The following is a 22,807-nucleotide window of genomic DNA, read 5'->3' as shown; positions in this document are numbered from 1 at the left end:
ATGTGCACATTTTAAAAAATAAATCTGATATTTGAAAAAATTGTAATTGTTCTGAAGTAAAACTAGCTCTACCAGTGATGGGGTGTCTGGCAGGGGTGTATGGACTGGACCTCTGAAATTCCACAATGTCCAGTGACTCAAGAGACTCTTTGGAAGACAGCCTGGGGACAGGCAGAAGGTGAAAGATGGGAAGTCCCCGATAGTTGGTCTTCTCAGGGCCGAGCTGGATGGAGGGAGCATGGGACCGCAGCCCCCCTGCCGCGAGGGGGATGAGGGAGGGCATGGCGACTGAGATGCCTGGGAATCCTGCTCACAGGCACCGCAGGCACCAGTTCCAGGGAACTTGAGGACCCCCAGACCAGAGTGCCCAGCAGCGCGGCTGCCCCCTCCCCTCAGCTTTGCCCTGCACCTGCTTACTGCCCCCCGGTGCTAAACTATTTTGATTCTTTCCACCGCCTCCCCACACCTTGTATTGTGGTGGAGAGGTCTAGTGGTCAGTGTAGCTTGGGGGAGTCCTGGCTAAAGTTTCTGTGAATTCGCCTTCCCAGCTGGGCTGCAGGCTCAGTCGGGGGAGGTGGGCGGCCGCGCCTCCTTCAGCACCGCGGACAGCGCCTGGAGGGTGTGGGCAGCCCTCTGGTGCGCCATCAGACAGGGCACTGGGTGATCGGTGGGCACTCTGTCCCCCAGCCCGGGTCTGTGTGGTGCTGGTGCCAATGTAAGCGTACCATCTGGTAACCCCTGTCACTGGGGGGTCTTGGCGCTCTCTGCCCTTGGGTCCTTCTGAGTAGTTTCTGTTGGGGGCGTCCTTCCTCAGGCTGCCCCAGGGGAGTGGGAGGTGGCTGCCGCCTGAGACCTAGGGGCATTGCATGCTGGGGAGGTCATGAGTGCAGAAAGTTTCTCAGGCCCAAAGCAACAGTTGAACAAGGCAGTACCTGGGGCCAGAGCCTCAGCAGGAGCCTGAACTGGGGACCGATGGGGGCCTGAGGGCCGGCGGCCTGGACGATGCTTCCTGGAGTCCGCAAGCGGGAAAGAGCAGGAACTGCAAGGTGGAGCACCCGCTTGGGGCGAATCCCCGGCCTCAAGGCAGGACTGGAGCTCAGGGCGGAGCTGCCCAAGGCTGCCTCCCAGGGACAGGCGGGGGTGGAGCGGGAGGAGGGCCCGGGGACCTGGGAAGGTGGGGCGGCGGGCGGCGGTCGGCGGGCGGCGGGTCGTGGGGGGAGGGCGGGCAGGAGGAGCTGAGGGCGGCAGGCGCAGTCGGGGGAGGTGGGCGGCCGCGCCTCCTTCAGCACCGCGGACAGCGCCCGGCCCAGCGGCTAGCGCGTCTGACCACGCTCCGCGCACCGGGACGCAGGGAGGGCCCAGCCATCCCGGGGGTCGCAGAGGAGGAGGAAAGAGCGCTCCCCGGGCCGCTTGGGTCCGGCCTGGCCCCGAGACCGCGATGCTCCTGGAGACGGATCTCGAGGGCGACCGAGATCGGCCCCGGGCCCCCGCAACCGCCGGCCTCTGCACCTTTGGAGGGACCAGGGGTAAGAGCCCCGCATGTCCTCCTGCGGTCTCCAGACTGGGCAGGAATACGCAGAGGGGAAAGGGCACGGGTGGGCAGAGGCGAGCAGAGGGACGAGGGAAGGAAGGCGTGCAGCACACTAAGGTCGGGGCGGAAAGAGTCTGGAGAGGCCTCTGGTGGGTCCTGACATGGAGACCTGGGTGACGCTGGCAGACCCCTGAGTGAGTGGAAGGCCTGGAGCCCCCCTGTGATGGTCTGAGAAGCCTGGACCCACGCTGAAAGGTCTGCAGCTTTTCACAGAGCGCCTGGAGGACAGAAGGGACCTCGCCGACATGTCTAGTGGGGAGGGGATGGGGCAGAGAGAGGGCTGCCAAGAAAATCTGGAGACCACGCCTCTCAGCTCCCACACAGCCCAGTCCTGCCCCGATAGCTGGCCCAATTCCACGGCGCCAAGAGCCCTGGGTCGGGTCTCCTGCCCGAACTGCACTCCACAAGAGCCATTCGGTCACAAGGACGTTGGGAGATAATGGAGGCATTGTTGGCCGGTCGGCCAGATGCCGAGCGCATAGGCCCACCCGCCCCTTCCCCAGGCAGACCACACACGGCCCCTCTCAGGCAGGCCTCCACAGCAGCTGACACTCAACGGCCAACACCCCTGGGCACCCAACACCCGCTCAGCTCCCCAGCCTGAATGCCCTTGTCCTGTCTTGGGGAACAAACGTAGCACAAAGTGAAGGGGCACCTTAACTTTGCCCGCACGGGACCTTTGCTCAAACTGAGACTTGGGGTCTGCTTGGAGCTCAGAGGCGGCTGTTTCTCCTGCTCAGGTCCTTCCACACCGGCCTCCAAGTTAAGTGTACAGACCAGGCGACTGGAGGCCAGGCGACTATGGGGCCTCACTGAGGGGCTCCCAGGTGGAACCTCCTGGAGGATGGTACCAACCCCTAGTCCCCCAACACTTTCTGGGGGCCCCCTGCTCCCGTCATGCTCTGTACTGCCAGGACCCACACTGCTGTGTGCTGACTGTGGGTGATGCAGGGGTTTGGCCTGGCCTGTGGTGGGCACCCTTCGGGGTAGGTGTGTCTCTACGTGCAAGGGCGGTGGGTTCCTGTGAGCTCACCTGTTTAGACTGGGGGAGGGGGGCAGAATATGGGAAAATGGGGCACCAGGGCTTCCTCCCGTGCTAGCGGAGGTGGAGAGAAGAGAGTGGATCCCGGCGTTCCCAGCTCCGTCCCTCCTGACCTGGAGTCTTGGCTGCATCATGGAGTTCGAGCCGAGGACACTGGGTTCCCTCCGGAAACTCGCCCTGCTTCCCCGCGCCCACTTCTGGGCTGCAGTGCCCAGGACGGGGCCCAGAAGCTGCTCAGAGCAGGAAGGTCCGAGGTCGGGTCCGCTCCTGGAGGCTTCCCTGTGAGTCCGTGGGCGCCGCACTCACCCTCTCTGGGTCTTGGGTCTCGCACATGCCACCAGGCACTGTGATCAAGCCTCCCAGCTCGGAACCTCTCGGGCCCAAGCCTCAGCGGCGGTAGGATCCAGCTCCCTCCCTGACCGGCAGGCTACCCGCGGGCTTTTGCGCCGGAGCCCAGGCCTCAGCCCCGAGTCAGCGCCGGGGCAGGAAGCTTCGGAGCCTGGTCACGCGCCCTCGGGCAGCGCTGACACGGCTCCTCCCCTGCCGGTCCCCATCCCTGGGCCGGGCACTCGGGGCGGTTTCTCGCCACCACAGTTCTCCGGGCAAAGGCGCGCAGAGTCCGCGGACGCCAGCCGCGCGTCTCCGCGACCCCGGCCCCGCCCCGCGCCGCGGCCCCGCCCCCCCGCCGCTCCGCCTCCGCGCGGCCCGAGGCTTCGGGCCCCTGGGCGGCCCGCGGGCGCAGCGCCCAGCAGCGCCGGGAGTCGCGCAGACGCCGGCCCGGGGCCATAGAGGCCGCGGTCTCGCGGAGCCCCCGGAAAGTTCAGGACCGGAGAGCCTCGGCGGCGGGCGGCGGGACCCATGGAGGCGCGCGGGGAGCTGGCCCCGGGCCGGGAATCGGCGGGCGGCGACCTGCTGCTGGCGCTGCTGGCGCGGAGGGAAGACCTGCGCCGAGGTGGGTGCCCCGGCCGATCGGCTGCACCCGGGAGGGCGGACCCCGTGGAGACTCAGTGGTCCTCGCTGCCTTCCCAGCCTGGCCACGGAGGCGGCGGGAGCCGGGGAGCGCGGGCGGGAGTGGGTGCGAGGAGCCCAGCAGAGCGCGTCCCTACCTGAGCATCCCGGCAGCGGGCTCGCCTCCGGGCCCCTGGAGCTGTGTCGTCGGGCGTTTCGTCGCGGCGCTGGTGCTGCCCAGGCTAGGGGCCCTCTGGGTCCCAGGACTGGTTTGGGAAATACTCTTCCTTTAGGGAGAGTGTGCAGAGAGCAAACGTGTGTCCCAGTGTCGATGGGTTAGGAGAATCTCCATGAAGGCTGCCTGCACCCGGACCCTCCACACTTTCCGGGCGAAGAGTCAGACACAAGGGCCAGCATGGAGCTGGACCCCGGCGGCTGAACTCCCTTAGCTGGAGTCTTGGTGTCTGCACTCACATGCACCTGCTCCACTGGCAGGGCTGGTCCTCTTGCAGGAAAACCCCCAGCTCACCCCCAGCGCCTTGGCTTCCCCGTGAACTGGGATGGTTCTCCACGAGCTTCCGAGCAGGCGGGACCCGCGGGATGGGATGGGAGGTGGCCCTGGAAGGGTGGGCAGTGGTGGGGTGGGAGCAGGTGGGAAAGGGGTTACATCCAGGCTGTGGGGGTCTCCTCCGTCTCCTACTTCTTTATTTATTTTCCGACGGTTCCTGGGAGGGGTGGCCACGGGGGCTGGGAGGAAGGGGTGGGAGGGCGGAGAGACAGGAAGGGAGGGGCGCGGGCTCTGAGTGAAACGTCTCTAGAGAGCCGAAGGGGATCTGGCCGGCAGGCAAGCGCAAGGCTGTGCTGGGCCCGCCAGCGCCGAGGGTAGGAGACCCCGCCAAGGCTGGAGTCGCCATGCAGCGTAAGGCCTGGGTCGCCAGGGCTTCGCGAGAGCGCGAGGGGCGCGGCGGGAGAGGCTTTTGCTCGACGCGGGCTCCGCGGGTAGCGCGCTCTGGGAGCTGTCCGGGCCGCGGTGCTGAATCCGCGCCGCGCGGGCCTGTCCAGCCACCAGCTCTAAGAAGGGTGTCCTCGCCCGCCACCCTGCCATCACCGCCCGGGGTTGGGGGGCCAGGCAGGGAGCAGATCCCCAGGCTCCGCAGCTAGGGTCGCGGTTTTGCCCGATGCGGGACCCCGTCCTTCGTGGCGCCTGGGGCTGTAGGAAGGAGGTTGATTCCGTTTCTCTCTCAGCATGGGGCAAAGGGAGGTCCCTCTCTGGCCCTTTCACCGGCTTCCAGGCCGAACTGGGGCTGGAGGGGGTCCACTGTCAGCGAGGTGAGTGTGCTGAGGTGGTGATATATTTGAGTAGATTCCAATATATTGAGTAGGTGATATATTCTCGCGGCTCTCTGTCCTCAGGAGGAGGCCTTTTCTAAATTAACAGGTAGTCCTCACACCCTGAACACCCTGCAAAGCACTCCCATGGACCTGTGGCTCCCAAAGGCAGAGGCCCTGCATTTTCCCAGCCTGGTTCTCCCGGAGGCCTGCAGTCCCAGGGGAACAGAACACAAGTGTCTCTGTGGGGAAGGCAAACTGCCTACTGTGTGTGCTCAGGCATCCATGTTTGAGCAGGAGGACAGAGGGTCCATATGTCCAGTCTATGCACAAGTACCCCCAGGGCCGCCCAAAGACAGGCAGGGCATCAGTGTTTATTTTGGTAGCCTGGGACAGGCCCCGGCGCCGGGCAGCCACACCTGCCACAAGTCTCTAGATGCCATGGCACTTGATTGTGTGAGGAATGAGGGCCACGGGGTGGTGGGTGCCCCATGGCCCATGTGTGCTGGGCCTCTGGTGACGGTAAGGACCCGGTCTCCAGCCCAGCCTCAGACAGCCCCAGGGGTGAGTGTTTCATTTGAGCTCAAAGTGCGTCCTTCATGCACTGGAAATGTTCTTGCAGTTGAGGGTATCTGAAGGGGTGGCCTGGGTGCCCTCCTGCCCCAGCACGTTTGTAAGCCTAGTTTCAGTTGTCCTGGATTTCCACTGCGGGCCAGGCGCGGACTTCTGAGCCACACTCTTCCTGAACGGGGAGCTGGGCGGCCACTCAAGCCGGCCGGGGACGAGGGTGTGCCGGGAAGGGGGCCTCCTGGCAGCCCGGTCCTGGGAGCTGGATGGGATGGGGAGGCCTCTGGCTCTGTGCGGTGGCCCTGACCGCGGTGGCTGCTCCCTGCCTGCAGAGATCCCGCTGTGTGCCGGCTGCGACCAGCACATCCTGGACCGCTTCATCCTCAAGGCTCTGGACCGCCACTGGCACAGCAAGTGCCTCAAGTGTAGCGACTGCCACGCGCCGCTGGCCGAGCGCTGCTTCAGCCGTGGGGAGAGCGTGTACTGCAAAGACGACTTCTTCAAGTGAGCCCACCAGCCGCCTGGGAGGGAGGGGTGGCACACCCAGGGGGACCCCCGGGGCCCTCACCGTAACCAAGTCTGGAGCCCTGAAAACCCCCATCTCCACACCCCTCCTGTTCCCCAAACAGGGCACCCTGGAGGCCTCTCTGTTGTCGGCTGGGCTGGCCCACGAACAACCTTTAAAAGTAATTAATTTTGTGAATCACTGAAGCAGTCGTTAAAAAGATAACCCTAAATTTATAAGCCTCTATTGGACGTGCTCCCTCTTCGTTTTGGTCTTGTATTCGTGCTTAACGGCAGGGATGGGGCTCCTACCCGGCAGAGTTTGCAGGTCATGGGTTTGCAGGTCGGTCCCAGTGGCCAGGGCTCTGCCCTTCCGAATTCACCTCCCCGATCCGGGCACAGAGGACAGTTGTGTGCCCCAGGGCCTCGGATCCCCTTCTTGGGAGTCCCTGCGGGCAGTCTCTGCGATCAGGGGCAGGGCCAGGAAGCCTTCCTCCAGGAACCGCCCTGCCCGCACTGCGCTAGCGGTTCTCCCACCCGCTCGGGGCGAAGGAGCGGCGGCGCTCTGAGCCGCGCCCTGTGCTCCCGCAGGCGTTTCGGAACCAAGTGCGCTGCGTGCCAGCTGGGCATCCCGCCCACGCAGGTGGTGCGCCGCGCCCAGGACTTCGTGTACCACCTGCACTGCTTCGCCTGCGTCGTGTGCAAGCGGCAGCTGGCCACGGGCGACGAGTTCTATCTCATGGAGGACAGCCGGCTCGTGTGCAAGGCAGACTACGAGACGGCCAAACAGCGAGGTCAGTGGGAGGGGGTGGCGGTCACAGGGCTCGGCCTGGGCACGGCCCACCTTCCCCTTTCCTCCCCTGCAAAACAGGGCTAAGGCCCGTCCGGGTCGGGTGTGGACGGATCCTTCCCTCCAGCGTCCCTGGCGAAGCGCTCACTAAGCGGCGAGAACTTAAGCGTCTTCTCTCTGGGTGGGGGCGTTGCGGGCGCCCCCGCCTCCAGGCCCGGAGCCCAGGGGTGGCGGGTACAGTTAGCAGACCCGCTCTGGGGAAGCCGGGTCTAGGGTCTTAGCAGCCGCCTCCCTCCCAGCGCAGGGAGATTGGCCTGAATTACGTGGATTAGCTCTTCGGGTCTGAATTATCGTCCTAAATCCTTGACCGTGAAGATCCGACCCTACCCGCACCCTTAGAACAAAGAGGAGCTAGGTGGGGGTTGGGGGGGCAGCGCTTCTCAGTGGGGGGCCGAGGCTGGAGGCGCCTGCGCCCGGACCCAGGGCAGCTGGGTCCCTAAAGAGGGCCGCCCCTGGCTGGGCCGGGTCACCGCCCAGCGCGCTTCCTCCATCGCTCCGGGCACCCGCGTCCCGCAAAACCCTCCGGCCTCCCCGCCGCGGCGGCGAGTCGGGCGGTCACAGCGGCGGCGGCACCTCCGACTCCCACGTGCGCGCGCCCCGAGGGAGGTGGGAGCGCCGAGCGGCGGAGGCGCAGGCGCAGCCTCACGCCTCCCCCGCGGTGCAGAGGCCGAGGCCACGGCCAAGAGGCCGCGCACGACTATCACAGCCAAGCAGCTGGAGACGCTGAAGAGCGCCTACAACACGTCGCCGAAGCCCGCGCGCCACGTGCGGGAGCAGCTCTCCTCCGAGACCGGCCTGGACATGCGCGTCGTGCAGGTCAGCGCCCCGGCGCCCCGCGCGCCCTGCGAGCCGCTGGCAAACAAGGGCCACCCCGGGTCCCAGAGCAGCGGCCACTCATCGCCGCCCCCCCCCCCCCCCAGGTGTGGTTCCAGAATCGCCGGGCCAAGGAAAAGAGGCTCAAGAAGGACGCGGGCCGGCAGCGTTGGGGCCAGTATTTCCGAAACATGAAGCGCGCCCGAGGCGGCTCTAAGTCGGACAAGGACAGCGTCCAGGAGGAGGGGCAGGACAGCGACGCGGAGGTCTCCTTCACTGGTACGGGCGGAGTCGGGAAGAGCGTTGGGTTGATTGACCGCCGGAGCCTGGGAATCAGCATCCCTGTCTCAACAGACCCTGGCGCCCATCCCCAGGCCCTGTGGTTTGGCCTCTCAGGACCACTGCCCTTCTTCTGGAGGGGGACAGGAACCCTGTGACCCACGGGCGTGTCCCCTGGCAGGCTCTGTCCTGGAGGGAGAGTCTGATCATGCTCCCCCACTGCCCCCACTCAGGGCACTTGGCACTTAGAGTGATATTTTAGGAAGGCAGCAGCACAGTTTTGGGGTGATGAAAGGTCCTAGCTGCTTAGAGTTGGAGGAGGGTCCACCCTCATCTCTGGAACCTGTTACCTCCTTTTTCCAAAGCAGGGACCCACCCCCGCCCCCCCCCTCCACCAGCCAGCTCTTAATGACCATCCTTAGAGAGTTTGTGAAGGAGATTCTTTGGCTGTATTGTGACCTTAGGCTACTCACCTAGCCTCTCTGAGCCTCAATTAACTTGTCTGCAAAACTGGGCAGCCTTGGGATCATACTGGACCCCTGGGCACCGACTGGACAGTCCTTGGCCCTGACCCCAGCACGGGAGTCCACAGTTCCATAGGAATCGGGTGGGATGGAGCTGAACAAACTCAGGGGTGAAGGGGTGAGAGATGTGGGCTGACCTGTCCTGGGAGGTGGGGCACGTCGCCCCTGCAGGAGGCACTGAGGGGAGGCAGCAGGTGGGCACTGAGCAGTGCCCTGTGCTTCCACTGCAGACGAGCCAGCCATGGCCGACATGGGTCCCGCCAATGGCCTCTACGGCAGCCTGGGAGAGCCTGCCCCGGCCTTGGGCCGGCCCTCGGGGGCCCCGGGCAGCTTCCAGCTGGAGCACGGAGGCCTGGCCGGCCCGGAGCAGTACAGAGAGCTGCGCCCCGGCAGCCCCTACGGCGTCCCCCCCTCGCCTGCCGCCCTGCAGAGCCTGTCTGGCCCGCAGCCCCTCCTCTCCAGTTTGGTGTACCCCGATGCCGGCTTAGGGCTCGTGACCACGGGAGCCCCAGGTGGGCCCCCACCCATGAGAGTGCTAGCAGGCAACGGACCCAGCTCTGACCTTTCCACCGGGAGCAGCGGGGGCTACCCTGACTTCCCTGCCAGCCCCGCCTCCTGGCTGGACGAGGTGGACCACGCTCAGTTCTGACTTGAGTCCCCGCGCCCTCAGGCCCCGGACGTGAGGAGTCTGGGCAGCAGCTCTCCTGCCTGAAGCACGGACTTCTGCAGGACGCAGTGCCGTGGGGAACAGGATGCAGACTCGGGAGGGCTTGCTTCTGGGAATGCTCCCTCTCACCCAGGCAGAGGGACTCTCCCGGTTCGGGTCTGAGAGGCTGCCGCGGGAACTGGGGCCACTTGCAAGCCTTGTTTTGTAAGCAGATTTTCCCTTTATCAACCAATTAACGGAGTGCTTGCCGCCATTTCCAGACAGGAAATGTCACCCCAGGGAGGCCAGGCCTTCGCTCCCCTCAGGGGCCTCTGCCCAGACCAGCACAGCCCTCAGGCTGGAAGATGTTTTAATTTCTAAAATTAAAAACAATACTAATTGTGCTTTCGTTTCCCAGGTTCCATATATCTTGAGTTCTCTAGCCCCCTGCTCCCCCCGCCCCCGCCCCGAACCCCCTCTTTAGGTCAGAGATCAGGCTGTCCGTCCAGCAGGAGGTGGCTGTGGGAAGGCCACGCCTGCGAACTTCCTCATCGCCCCTGCCACCAATTCCTGTCTTCCCCTCCCCACCCCTCCCCTGGGGCCATCGGCTCTAGATCTTTCTGGACCCCACTACCCTGGGGGAGAGAGGCGGACTCTCGAAACCTTTAAGGAGCTTCCTCCCGTCCAGACTAGGTTTTCGTCCCTGCCCACACCCGCCGCCCCCGTCACAGCTGCCCTGAGAGCTCAGGCCAAGCCCAGCCCGCCGATTTCCATTGCCAAAGAGCCCCCAGCTCCCGTTCTCCCCGTGGGCTCCGACTGCCCAAGGATTGGACGCCCCACAGGCAAAGGAAGGCCGGGGCGGGGGCTCCTCTGAGCTGCCTCCCCGCCAGATGCTTCTGCCACTGGCCACCACAGACACCGAGGCTGGATTCAAGTGATTCCTTGAGCCTGCATCCCCAGCTACCTGTTGTTTCTGTGACGTTCCCCTGTCTTTTATTTATTCTCTGACCATTGGCTCTCTCCCAGACTTCAATAAATTCGTCAGTTACAGTCACTGGAAGGCCTGTACTTTCAGTGAGGCTGGGGGTTGGGGGTGGATCTCTGAAAGCTGGAAGCCCCGTTGGAGTAGCTGTTGGCTTCTTGCCAGGGACGACACCTGGTGTGGATCGGGGCCCCTTTGTCCCGTTCTCTCCGCCAGGCTTCCGAGCACTGGATGGAGACTTAGAACAGACGGTCCAACTGTGGGTGGAGGGGCTGGGCCTTCCCACCCTGTCCCTGGGAGAGGCGGGCGCTGGGGTGGCCAGGTGACAGGACCTAGCAAAACTGCTTGCCACTTGGAGCAGGCTTCATCAGGGGGAGGGGGACCGCAGGAGGCAAGTAGTCCGGAGAACGCGGTCACCGGGGGCTCTGCAACTAGGATTCCAGTCCCAGCCACCTGCTAACTCGCTGTGAGATGCTGAGCAAGTGACCTGGCGAGGATGGGGAGAGCTCCCCAGATGTCCCCCCTCCCTCCCCGACCACCAGGCAGCCCAAGGGGCTTAGGTACAGCCACTTGGCCTCCAGTCCTGCTCACTCCAGCAGGGTCAGCTCCCTCACCAGCACCCGCTGTTGCCCGGGACCCACAGCATGCCCGCCCCTCCCCCCAAGAATCTTGCTGGCAGCCGCCAGGAGAAATGGCAAGGAATGGGGGAGGCCCTCCGGAGGAAATTCGGGGAATCGATGGGAGAAGTGACCCCATCACTCACCCCATCACCCTTCAGTCTGGGAGAGCGCCCAGGGAAGAGCCTGGCTGAGCAAAATTGGGGGTGGGTGGCGATTTAGCATTGGGGGGAGGGAACCGGTGAGCAGAGGTGTAGTGGCTGGGTGAAAGGTGTCCCAGGCTGGCCTGGGGGTTGGTGGTCCGAGATCTCGACCTCCCACGGGTGTGGCTGAGCCGCTTGTAGGGCGCGGTCCCGGAGGGAACCACTTTGGACTCGGTCCTGCAAGGGGCGCCCTCGAGGGGAAGGAAGGCAGCCTGTCTGGGTGGATTCAGGGTTTGGGGAGGGAGCCTAGCGGAGGCGGGCCGACGCTGCCGCCTCCGGCAGCCCGAGGGGAGTATAAATCCTCCAGTCGCGGCGGGCCCCAACCCCCAGCCTGGAGACCTTCCCCAGGCCGCCTGGGACCTTTCAGGCACTGACAGGTTAATAAAGTGCCAAGTGTGCCCGAGGGAGCCTCCGCCTGTTTGCGGGCTCCCAGCTGGCGGAGCGTCCGGGCAGCAACGGAGCCCCAGACCCCAGTCCTGGGGGGGTGGGGGGAGAATGGACCCCGTCGGGGCCACGCCCCGCTTCACGGCCCAACCTGTCGGGGCAAGTGCTCAGCTGAGTGGGGCTCGCGGTCAGCCGGGCAGTGGACAGTGCCCGTGTGCAGACCTCACGGGTCTGTCTCCCCATTTGGGAGGAGCGCTTGACCCCGAGTTACCCCCTAACCGCGGGCCCGCGCGGGCAGAAAAGCGGGCTCCCAGGTCCGGGCCCAGCTCAGTCTGGGGACGTGACCCTGGACTGGGGTGGCCAAAGCCCGAACCCGAGGCCCAGTGAGGAGGCGGGAGGGGCCAATCTCAGACCGGGAGGACCTCGGGCGGGTCCGCAGAGGAAGATGGACGCCCATCTTACGGGCCCCTGCAAGGGTCACCTGGAGACCACGACGACTTATTTCCCACGTTGGACCCTGTTAACCGGGCGGGGCATCTAGAGGCGTGTGGATGTTAGCGCAGGATGCGGGTTCCCGGGGCCCGTCTCCCCGCGGATGCAGGCGGTGGGCGCCCAGTTCAGAGTCCAGGGCGCGCCCGCCCCGGAGGGGTTTTCCCGCCGGTCCGGCTCCAGGCAGCCAGGGCCCTACGAAGCGGGTGGGGGCGGGGCCGGGGGGCTGGGTAGGGCTGCCTTCCGGAGGCTGGAGCAGGAGGCGGCCCCGCGCCCTCCCCAGAGCCCCTCCGAATTGCGGCCAGCGGCCAGCCAAGATGGGAGGTGGGCTCGGGGTGGGAGGCACCCTGGCGGGGAGGCGGGACACACCTGAGTTATTTTTTTCCTGAGGGGCTAGGCTTGTTCACTTTTGAAAAACAGTAACCTCTGTATCGTGATACTTAGAACTTTAAATTTTAACATAAGTGGAATACTCATCTTGACCGTGTTATCACATTCTTTTCATTTTTGAACCCGATTGCATACATTATCAAAGGTAAATACCTGAATGATAAAAACAATTTCGACCAGTATGTAAAAGGACTTCTTTCCTTTTAAAAATAAAATTTGCTCAGGGCGGATGAAAGCTCTGGAATCAGAGACACCCTTCCCTCCCCACCCCTCTCCTGGAGACCTGGGGACCCACTTGCTTCTTGCTTCTCTTCCCGAAGATCAGGGCGGGTGTATCTTGGGGACTGGCCCCCGTCTGGGACAGGAGGGGGTTGGGGACCCAAATCCCTGGAGCTTGCCTGGTTGAGTAGCAAAACGATAAATCAGTGGGTTTTCAAAGGACTCAGTCAGGAGCTCTGAAGCCCAGGGGCTGTAATGATCAATTCTTTAAGCCCATAATTGTTCAAATTACTCTGAGCAACATAAAACATTAATTTTAAGAAATTTAATAGAAAAAAGCTCTTCAAATCCACAACGAGATAAATGACACCCAGCATTCCGACCTTTTTCCATACCTTGGTGACATTGAATAATCTGAAAGGTATTTACATTTTCATTCTTCGTGGAAAGTGTTGACAAGCTTTTGGCCGTGGGCGAGGTACGCAGTGGCACGCGGGCCCCCCTCCCCCCTAATTAATGGGGGAGCAGTGACTTCATAAGCAGAATTTTCATCAGTCTGCCTGGGTGACCTGCGGTGACGGCTCCCACCCCCGGCACTGATGCAGCGCAACTCATTTTTTACCATAAAAATATTCCCTCCTGACCAGCAGAGCCCCCCTCGGCATTCAAAAAAGAGATAGGAGCCTAAGAAGCAGCTGTCTCGGGGGGCATCGCAGGAATGCAGTCAGACCTGGGAGAGAAGTATGGAAACTGCAGACCCCAGATTCAGGGAGGCACACGTGTGTGTGTGCGGGAGCGTGTGCGTGTGCGTGAGCGTGTGTGTGTGAGAGAGAAAGTGTGTGTGTGTGTGTGTGAGCGTGTGTGTGTGTGTGTGCGTGTGTGTGTGTGTGAGAGAGAGAGAGAGACAGCGTGTGTGTGTGTGAGAGAGAGACAGCGTGTGTGTGTGTGTGAGCGTGTGTGTGTGTGAGCGTGTGTGTGTGTAAGCGTGTGTGTGTGCGTGTGTGAGTGTGTGTGCACGTGCGTGAGCGTGTGTGTGTGAGCGTGTGTATGCGCGCGTGCGTGACATGTGTGAGCGTGTGTGCGTGCGTGAGCGTGTGTGTGTGTGTGAGGGAGAGCGTGTGCATGCATGTGTGTGTGCGTGTGCGTGCGTGAGCGTGTGTGAGTGTGTGTGGGTGCGTGAGCGTGTGTGTGTGTGCGTGCGTGAGCATGTGTGAGTGTGTGTGTGCGTGCGTGTGTGCGTGTGTGTGCGTGAGCGTGTGTGTGTGTGAGAGAGAGCGTGTGCATGCGTGTGTGTGTGCGTGTGTGAGCGTGTGTGTGTGCGTGAGCGTGTGTGTGTGTGTGTGAGAGCGAGGGTGTGCATGCATGTGTGTGTGCGTGTGTGTGTGTGAGAGAGAGAGAGAGCGTGTCACAGGCGGGTGTAGAGGCCAGCCCCGAGGATGCTCACGCAGTCCTCAGTTCCACACGTTCCCAAGAGCCCGTCCAAACCGTGGGACGTGCCCGCCGGGGTCACACCTGCAGAGCTGGGGCTGGAGCTAGGTCCCGGGGAGCACGAGGGACACAGACCAAGGGCGTCCGGGCTCCCCTGAGCCCAGCGCCTGTGGTTAAGGGCCTGGTAGAGCGCGCGGGCTCCAGTTAAGGGACCTGGGACGCTCCCCTCCGTCCCCCTCGCTCGCTGCAGCTCTGTGACCACGGGTGAGCTGCTCAGCTTCTCTGAGCCTGAGGAGTAGCAAGTATAACCTCCTCTCCGGGCTTGCTAGGACACTTCCCAAGGCACAGCCGGAAGCAGGCACCCCTGAGTGCCCTTCAGGCATCCCTGAAGTGCCCTGCACGCGGTTCTGCGGGCAAATCCCACTGACAGGGAGGCGGTGGGAGCCGCCGGGCCCCAGGGAGCTGCACACACCCAGGACTCGGGACACAGAACTCTGTGGGGCACGGATGCACAGGCCAGGGACACCCCTGGGCACGCACCTTCACCCCCGCTCCACACAGCTCACACTCAGCGCCCTGCGCACCCACGCTGAGGGCAAAGGCACGTGAGCCAGATCGGACGGGGCGGGGGGGTCCCAGTCTGCTGTTCCAGAAGTCAAATGCCCACCTTGGTCAGGCTTGGATCAGACCTGCGCCGAGGCAGGGGTGTGGACAGGGTGGCTCCAGGACCGAGCCCCTACTGCTGTGAGGGGAACACCACGCCCCCTCAGGTTCTGAAAGCCCTACTGTGCCCTGGGCTGCTGCCTTTTTTTTTTTTTTTTTTTTGATGTGGACCATTTTTAAAGTCTTCATTGAATTTCTTAAAACCTGAAGCTCTGTGTTCCAAGTCCTGAATACGTGCAGCTTCTTGGATCCAGTGGGTACCACCGCCTCCAGGTCAGTGGGATTTAAAACCAAAGCAGCTTTTATGCTTTATTTGGGGCCGGGAGGCATGTGGCGTCTTAGCTTCCTGACTAAGGATGGAGCTCGCACCCCCTGCATTGGAAGGTGAAGTCTTAAAGCACTGGACCGGACTGCCAGGGAAGTCCCCCTGTGCTTGAGAATGGGGGGCGGGGAACCCAGATGGAGTCGGGGTGGCTCATGCCCATCTGCCCTGCTTCGTCAGTGTCTGCCCCGCCAGTGGGCAGGCAGGATGAGGAATGGCTGGAGGAGGTCCTTGTCCACTTGGACCCCATCCGAGAACCTGGCGGCTTCCCTGGCATCTCAGATGGTAAAGGATTTGCCTGCAATGAGGGAGGCCTGGGTTCGATCCCTGGATTGGGAAGATCTGGAGAAGTGAATGGCTATCCACTCTGGTATTCTTGCCGGGAAAATCCCATGGACCAAGGAGTCTGGCGGGCCACAGTCCATGGGGCTTCAAAGAATCAGGCACGGCTGAGTGACTAATGTTTTTGCTTTCACATTTCTCACACCAGAACCTGAGGGCCGGGGGGACGCCGTGGTCCAGCCCCACGTTGGTGGGTGTCCCCTGCTCAGCGCCACGGCACGCTCTGTGTCCTCATCCATCAAAAGGGTGATCCTGGTCGTCGCGCCCAGGAGCAGGCGCTCACAGCCCCGGCTCCAGGGAAACAGGGATCAGAGCCCTGGAGATGCTGCTCCACGCGGTCAGGATGATGGGAGGGGAGAGATCAGAGCCCCAGGCACTGCTGGTGGGAATGTCCACGGAGCGGCTGAGGAGGACCGCTTGATGGGTCCAGAGATGGAAACCTTGAATCACCACGGGATGCCGCCATTTCACTCCTAGGTCAAACCCAAAGGACCCGAAAACAGGGACTCAGACAAGCACCTGTGCAAGTGTGTTCGCTGCAGCCACAAGGTGGAAGTGGCCCAAAACCCCATCCATCCATGTGTGACTGCTAACAGTGGTCCACCTCTGCCGTGGAGGGGGGCACAGACTTGCTACAACTCGGGAAGTTAGAAAGGTGCTGGGTGAAGGAGTGAAGTGAAAGTCGCTCGTGTCCAACTCTTTGCGGCCCTGTGGACTGCAGTCCATGGAATTCTCCAGGCCAGAACACTGGAGTGGGTGGCCTTTCCTGCTTCCAGGGGTCTTCCCAACCCAGGATCGAACCCAGGTCACTCACATTGCAGGCGGATTCTTTACCAGCTGAGCCACAGGGGAAGCCCAGGAATACTGGAGGGGGGAGCCTGTCCCTTCTCCAGGGGATCTTCCCGACCCAGCCAGACACAAAAGGCCACACATTGTATAATTCAGTCTCTACTAAGTGTCCAGAACAGGTGAATCCATAGAGACAGGAAGTGGATTAGAGGTCACGGAGTGGGCAGGATAAGGAGTGACTTATCCGGGGTTTCTCTTTGGGCAGGACGGAGGTGTTTTGACTCAGGTGGTGGCTGCACCTTGTAGGCTATAAAATGGTTCATTTTATGTTGTGCGGATTTCACCTCACTTATATAAAGGGTGCCCCACTCCCCCCTCCCCCCCCCCCCCCCCCGCCCCCTGTCCAGCTGGCGCCTGGGATCAGCATCAGGCTCCCACCCTTCAAGAGCTCCCTCCCCCCAGAGGGGTCCCTCAAAGGCCCTCCCAGAGCCCCTCCCCCTGCCCCCTCCCCTCCAGGCTGGCACACACAGAGGGTCCTAAGCACTGCTGCGGGGACAGGGGGACATCCCTGGACCCCACCTGCAAGACAGGGGCCTGGCCGCAGGGGCACGCTCCCCAGCTGAGGACAGCGGCCTGCTGTCACCAGCTTCCAGCAAGTGAATGGATGCTAATGACCCTCTGCCCCTCCCCGAAAGGGCTTGTCAGGAACAGAGCGGGACATGGAAGACCCCACTGCTGGGGGGAGGCCCTCCCAGCCTGGCGGTCATTCGGGGAGTGGCTCAGTTGTGTCCCCTGGCCATTGTCCCCAAGGCAGCCTGCCCTGACCGCCAGCCTGGTTTGACCTCCAGAAAGGTCAGAGGTTAAGACCTGTGATGTTCCGGGTGATACAGTGACATGGTGACTCACATTCCCTTCACATGCTGCCCCCCCACCCCCCAGTGTCTTTCTTTGCTGGGGGATCAAAGCTGGCTGTAGGCTGGGTGCGTGGTCAGTGCTGGCCATGGCTGCTGGGGCTTCTGCACTCTGGAGGACAGGGGAGGTGGGCCAGCCAGCCGCAGCCAGCTCTGAGCTGCGGGGACGGGTCCCCAGGTGATGGCAGGCGGGTGAGGGGAGGGATGACGGGAAGGAAGGGGTCGCCAAGCCTCCACGCTGCTCGGGCACCTCACGTGACACTTACTCCTCCAGAAAACCTGTGGCCGGAGTGTTAAGCCTGGCTTCCGGGTGGGGTGGGGGGAATGCGTTCCCTCCATGGGGGCCTTGGAAGCCAGGCTCGTCCTGGGGCCGTGCGTGCTCAGTTGCCTCAGCCACGTCTGACTCTTGTAACCCCGTGGACTGTAGCCCATTCAGGCTCCTCTGTCCCTGGGATTCTCCAGGCAAGAGTGCTGGAGTGGGTTGCCATTTCCTGCTCCGGGTCATCCGCCCAACCCAGGGATCAGACCTGCATCTCTTAGGCCTCCTACACTGGTAGGGGAGGCCTTACTGCTAGTGCCACCTCGGACGTTCCCGACCTGGGGCAGGGGTTTGCTATACCTTCCGGAAGATTCTGACTTGGCTGGTCAGCCAGAAGCTGCTGAGGCAAGACCCTCAGCTTGCCTTTTCTTGCAGGGAGGGGGGCTCCCTCTCTCCATGACAAATGCTCTCCGTTCAGAGCTTGGCTAATCTTTAGAATGACAAGGTTTAAAGTTTAATTAGCAAGTCCCTCTTATGCAAAGTCTCCTCATTAAACTAAGTGCCCTATTAGTTAAAAGGACGCCCGGTGGGGGTGGGCTCTGGACACACTGCAGGCAGGGCCGAGGGGGACCAGAAAGTAGGAGTTTTATGGGCCACAACCTGAGCCCTGAGCCAGGTCGTAACTGAGGTGGGCAGAGTTCTCCCCTCAACCTTCAGGTGACACCAGGCTTCAGAATGGAGCGGGGAGTGGGGGGGGGGGCAGGGGAGGGCTGGCTGGCTGGCAGGGAGGTGAAATATGGGGGCGTGGGGTACCCGACTGCCTGGAGAGATGATGTCACCCGTGGGGACCACGGAGCCCGGGGCCCTCCAGGGATCTGAAAGACGGCTGGGTGGTGAGAGCTGCTGGGGCCCTCCCTGGGGTCTCCTGGGGGTCCCTGGCCTCCTGGCCCATCTCCTAGGTCAAGAGGGCAGAGGCTGCTGCCCAGGCTTACAAACTAATGCCGATGGCTCCTGCTCTGCTTAGGAAAGTGATGTGTGCTCAACCTGCAAAATTTGACAAACGTAGAAAAACAAACCTCACCACCCCCTCCCCGGTGCCCTGAGTTCCTCTAACAAAGATGCCGTGTCGGCGAAGCTCCGTCCGGACTTGGCTCTCTGTGGCTCGTGTGTCGGGGGGGTCACGACTGTACACAGCTGCTTCGTGACCTGCTTCTCTGTGGTGTCACAGCCCGGCCATTTCCTGGGCCACCAAGTGTCCCTTCTGAGATGTGTCTGCTGGTGGCCTTATCTGAGGTCTGACTGCCCAATAACCCCCTCCCGCTGTTTGTACTGGTCTCCCGGGGGAGGTGTCAGCTCCCAGCAGAATCGATAGGGTCCCGTCTGGGCAGGAGGGGGCCACTCGCCAGGCTGGCACGGCTGCCCCTCCCTGTATGTCTCCAAGTCTAGGACCCACCAGGGAAGGGTCAGCCTCTACCTTCTCCAGGGGCGTCTCCCTGACTGAGGGACCAAACCTGGGCAGACTTCCTGTCCTTTTCGCATCTGGGGTTAGACGCTGGGTTTGGGCAGCTTTCAGCCACGGTCTCCGGAGGACACAGAGATGGAAGGGGCGCCCTGGGGACCAGCTGGGGAGTGGGCAGGAGGTGGGTCCAAACCAGGAGGGGTGGGGGTGCAGGAGAATCGCGAGGACCAAGCCGCTGCTGCTCCTCAGGTCACCCGTTCATGCGACGCCATCACTCAGAGGTGGGCCCCCGCCTTTCCACCTTTCCCCACCTCCGGGCCATCCTGAGCCCCTTGGAGGTCTCCCCTTCTGGCTCCTGGCCCCTCTTCCAGCCCAGACATGCGGGCATACTCCCTGCTGGCCGATGAGCTGGGGGCCCCAGTGGGTCTGGGGGCCGACTCCAGGGGACTGGCCCTGAGAAGAAGCCCATGCAACCCCTCACCCATCCCGCCGGCCTGCGCCGTCCACCCCTACATCTGGCCGTGCATCTTGTCCATCTGGCGCTTTGTGCACAGGCTGGAGGCGGCCAGTGGGTGGGCGGGTGCCCCACGAGGGTCTAGGCCAGTGGGAGCCCCCTCCCCAAGAGGCCCGGCCGGCCCACCTCCTGTCATGTCCTTTAACAAACCCTCTGAAGGATTTTTTTCAATGGAACTGTCTCCTGGCTTCCCCCAGTCGCTGGCGATGAAATGAGAGGGGTTAATGCTCATGAGGTCGGGGTCAGGGGACAGCTGTGGGGGTGGGGGAGCCCAGGCAACCTTAGGGGCCGGACAAGGCTGCCTCCTCCCTCCTGCACCCAGGCCCCCAGGGACCCTGGACCCCTGCAGTCCTGGGTCCAGCTTCACCATCCCGGGGCCGTCCGGAACAGGGGGACGGAGACCCAGAGCAGTGGCCGAGAGAGGAGGGCCACCGCTGAGCCCACGGCCTCACCTCCTGTGTCTTCAGGAAGGGAGCAGCTCCAAGCCAGGAAAATGCAGAATTCCATGTGGACTGCTTCCCCGATTGGGCTTCAAGGTATCTGCTACTTGCTGTTTTCTGGTTTTAATCTTGGCCCATCAGTCATCAACCAGTTTGTGATTCCAGCTGATACGTTTAATTAAATGACGGATTCAGACTTTTAGATCAGTCTCTTACTGACTTTGTAAACAGCGTTGGAAACCTAAGAAGACATGAGTCACCCTGTTTCTAAGTTTACTATGTTTTTTATTTTTTCTTCATTTTATTTATTCATTTTTTTGGCCACATGATGCATAGCATGTGGGATCTTAGTTCCCTGAACAGGGATTAAACCCTTGCCCCCTGCGTTGGAAGCACAGTCTTAACCACAGGACCACCTGGGAAGTTCCTGCTGTGTTTTTTTAGATATGTGATTATTTATGCTTTGGGGAATTTTTCTTTGTTATGTCCTAAAACCAAAGTTATGAACAAGGATATTAAAAAAATTTTTTTTAAGGAGATAAAATATTAAGACTTTAAGTGGAGTTTAAATGTTTAAGGGAATTTCATAGAGTTGTAAAAGTTCCTTAACATTGTTCTTAGAATTTGCTAAGCTCCATAATAGAATCATATTTGTAAACTGAATTTACAACTTAGCAAACAGCTGGAGTTTTGGTTAACTGAATATTTTAAAAACCAAATTACACAAGATCATCTTTTCTATGAAAAAAAAAAAACATTCAAGAGCACAGAATAAATCAAATTTTTGTTGCCCAGCTTCACACTCCGCTATTCCGTCCTCTGAACATCCTTTGGGTGTGAGGTGGCAGACGTCACCCCCCCACAACAACTGTGGGCTGAATCATGTGCCCCCAAAACAGAGGGCCCCCTCTTACCCGCAGCACCTAGGAAGGGAACCGTATTTAGAAACGGGGACTTTGCAGGTGTGACTGTGTTGGCAGGAGGCAGGTGTGGTGGGCCCGACTAGTGTCCTTCAGAGATGAGGGAATCTCAGATACAGGGACATAGGGACACCAGTGGGAAGATGGTCCTGACATCTACGATCCATGGGGAGCAGGGGATTGGGAGCCCCACCAGAAGCTTAGGAGAGGCCTGGAGTGGAGCATCCCGCCCTGAGGCCTCCAGCACATCAGGCCTATGGCCTCCAGGGCTGGGAGGGGCGTGTGTGTGTGTGTGTGTGTGTGTGTGTGTGTGTGTGTGTGTGTGTGTCCTCAGGGCCTTGCTCACCCCGGGGGCAGGGCGAAATGAGTCAGCTGGGAGCGGGGTTGGGCCCTAGGCACCTCCGGGGCCTCTGACCTTCCCCCGCCTGGTGCCTGCCTCCCTGCCCCTGCTTTGGCCGCCTAGCCTGGATGGACATCTGCAAACTCGCCTCCTGTCCACTGGTGCTCTCAACTCCTCCGTCCCCTTGTTACAGGCAGAGGGGGTGGGAAGCAGGCCCCCGGCCGCCCCCTCTGTCCCCAAGGGCCCCAGCAGCCCTGCCCAGCCCTCCCAAATCCGCCAATATTAGAAAGGATTTGTGTCCCCGATAAATAATGCAAAGTTAAATTACATCCGCTCCGGCTTAAATTTTCATATTCCTACGTCTCATCTCCATAAAGAAATTCTCCTTGCTGGCCTTGCAGGGTGGTCTCTGCCAGCTGCCAGGGCTCCTAATGAAATTGCTCCTCCAGGCTGGGCGCCCAAGGGGCGTGGGGGCGGCCTGCCTGCTGGGGGAAAAGGTAAAAGGCCAGAGTTCAAATTATTTATCTCCCTAATAACCAAGCAGATCGCGTGCCTTCTGCGGGGGAGGCCAGAGCTGCACGTGGGGTTGGGTGGGCGTGATATATGAGGGGGCGGGAAGGGGAGGGCATGCCATCCTCACACAGCAGTGACCCCACCACAAGGGCACAGCAAGGACGTTCCTTTTCAGCATCCGCAGAGCCAGGGGGACCCACTTCTGGGGGGGAGGAGAGGTGGGGTCAGCCCGACCCTTCCGGGGCCCTGCACGCAAGCGCTGACCCCATGCAACCTTTGTAGAGGGTGGGGCCGGGGTGAGGGCTGGCTTTTGCAGACCTTGCATGGTTCTCCCAGAGTGGGACACAGTGGGTTCTTTGAGGTGTTGGGGGTTCGATGTCACCCAGGGCCTTGAAGGGGCGCAGGGAGGAGGGGCCGCCTGGGCCTGCCTCGAGGGGCCGGGGTCCCAGCAGAATGCACTGGAACCCCAGGCAGGGCCAGAGAGGCCCAGATGGTCGGCATCCATGGGTGCAACAGGCAGGGAAGCTGCCCGTGTGCGCTTGAGTGCGGGAGGGAAGTGGCTGCACAGACGGTCGGACAGCTCAGAGACCCCGAAACAGCAGGACAAAGATCTGCAGCTGGATCTTGAATCCCTTGTTACAATTAAAAACAAGGGTGCCACCTAGAACCTATTAGACAGAGTGAAGTGAGTCAAAGAGAGAAATACCACATTCTAACACATATATAACGGAACCTAGAAAAATGGTACTGAAGAATTTATGTACAGGGCAGCAGTGGAGAAACACATAGAGAACAGACCTATGGACATGGGGAGAGGGGAGGAGAGGGTGAGATGCGTGGAGAGAGTAACAGGGAAACTTACATCACCATATGGAAAATGGAGAGCTAACCAGGATTTGCCGTCTGGCTCAGGAAACTCAAACCGGGGTTCTGTATCAACCCAGAGGTGTGGGGTGGGAAGGGGGATGGGAGGGAGATTCGAAAGGGAGGGGATGTATGTATGCCTATGGCTGATTCAAGTTGAGGTTTGACAGAAAAGAGAAAAATTCTGTGAAGCAATTATCCTTCAATAAAGAATAAATTAATTTAAAAAAGGGTGCCCCCTGTTCCCCTCAAGTGTCTTCTGCCTTCCCCACCTCTGAGGGATCGGGGTGGGCCAGGGGCCCCTCACCCAGCTGAGCCCCACATTCGCTCCACCCAGGTTCAGCACCTCTGGTGAACCCCTGCCCCCACGGCCCCGGAAAGCCCCTTCCTGACTGGACAGGCAGCAGGCCCGGTCTTCCGCCTCCTCTCTGCTGGCCACCCCCACACCTCGCATTTATGGCCACTTAATCTGTGTGAGCCGCCGGCCCCCAATATATCTCCAAGTATTGATCAGCTTTAGGCTGATAGAAGTTCAAGCTCGTGGGGTCCCGCTCTTTGACCCCCAAATAGGGTATGAATTTCAATCGAATAGACTGGGATCTACACGTGGCTTCTCCCCGGGCTGGGAGCTGCGGGGAAAAAATCAATGAAGCGTGCTAACTGACT

General features: G+C 61.4%; 1 protein-coding gene across 2 annotated transcripts; it reads left to right on the top strand.

Moving 5' to 3' along the window:
* The first annotated feature begins 1,438 nt into the window (after nucleotides 1–1,438).
* LHX3 (LIM homeobox 3) lies at nucleotides 1,439–9,096 on the top strand. Of its 2 annotated transcripts, none has more exons than XM_020888366.2 (6): nucleotides 1,439–1,526; nucleotides 5,810–5,981; nucleotides 6,573–6,775; nucleotides 7,496–7,647; nucleotides 7,752–7,923; nucleotides 8,678–9,096. In XM_020888366.2, the coding sequence occupies exons 1-6, from the start codon at nucleotides 1,439–1,441 to the stop codon at nucleotides 9,094–9,096; spliced, it is 1,206 nt and encodes a 401-aa protein (XP_020744025.2). The 2 variants fall into 2 exon arrangements, with proteins under 2 accessions (XP_020744025.2, XP_020744024.2); XM_020888365.2 differs by lacking the exon at nucleotides 1,439–1,526 and adding an exon at nucleotides 3,492–3,585.
* Nucleotides 9,097–22,807: the final 13,711 nt, after the last annotated feature.

Source organism: Odocoileus virginianus, chromosome 2, assembly GCF_023699985.2.
Source record: "Odocoileus virginianus isolate 20LAN1187 ecotype Illinois chromosome 2, Ovbor_1.2, whole genome shotgun sequence".
Taxonomy (NCBI): domain Eukaryota; kingdom Metazoa; phylum Chordata; class Mammalia; order Artiodactyla; family Cervidae; genus Odocoileus; species Odocoileus virginianus.
This window is presented reverse-complemented; position numbering and strand designations above follow the sequence as displayed.

Excerpts from the sequence above, each read along its gene's own strand:
- LHX3 (XM_020888365.2), top strand. The coding sequence starts at position 3,492 with ATGGAGGCGCGCGGGGAGCTGGCCCCGGGCCGGGAATCGGCGGGCGGC. Across the intron at positions 5,982-6,572 it reads TGCAAAGACGACTTCTTCAA|GCGTTTCGGAACCAAGTGCG; the intron begins GTGAGCCCACCA and ends GTGCTCCCGCAG. Across the intron at positions 7,924-8,677 it reads CGCGGAGGTCTCCTTCACTG|ACGAGCCAGCCATGGCCGAC; the intron begins GTACGGGCGGAG and ends CTTCCACTGCAG.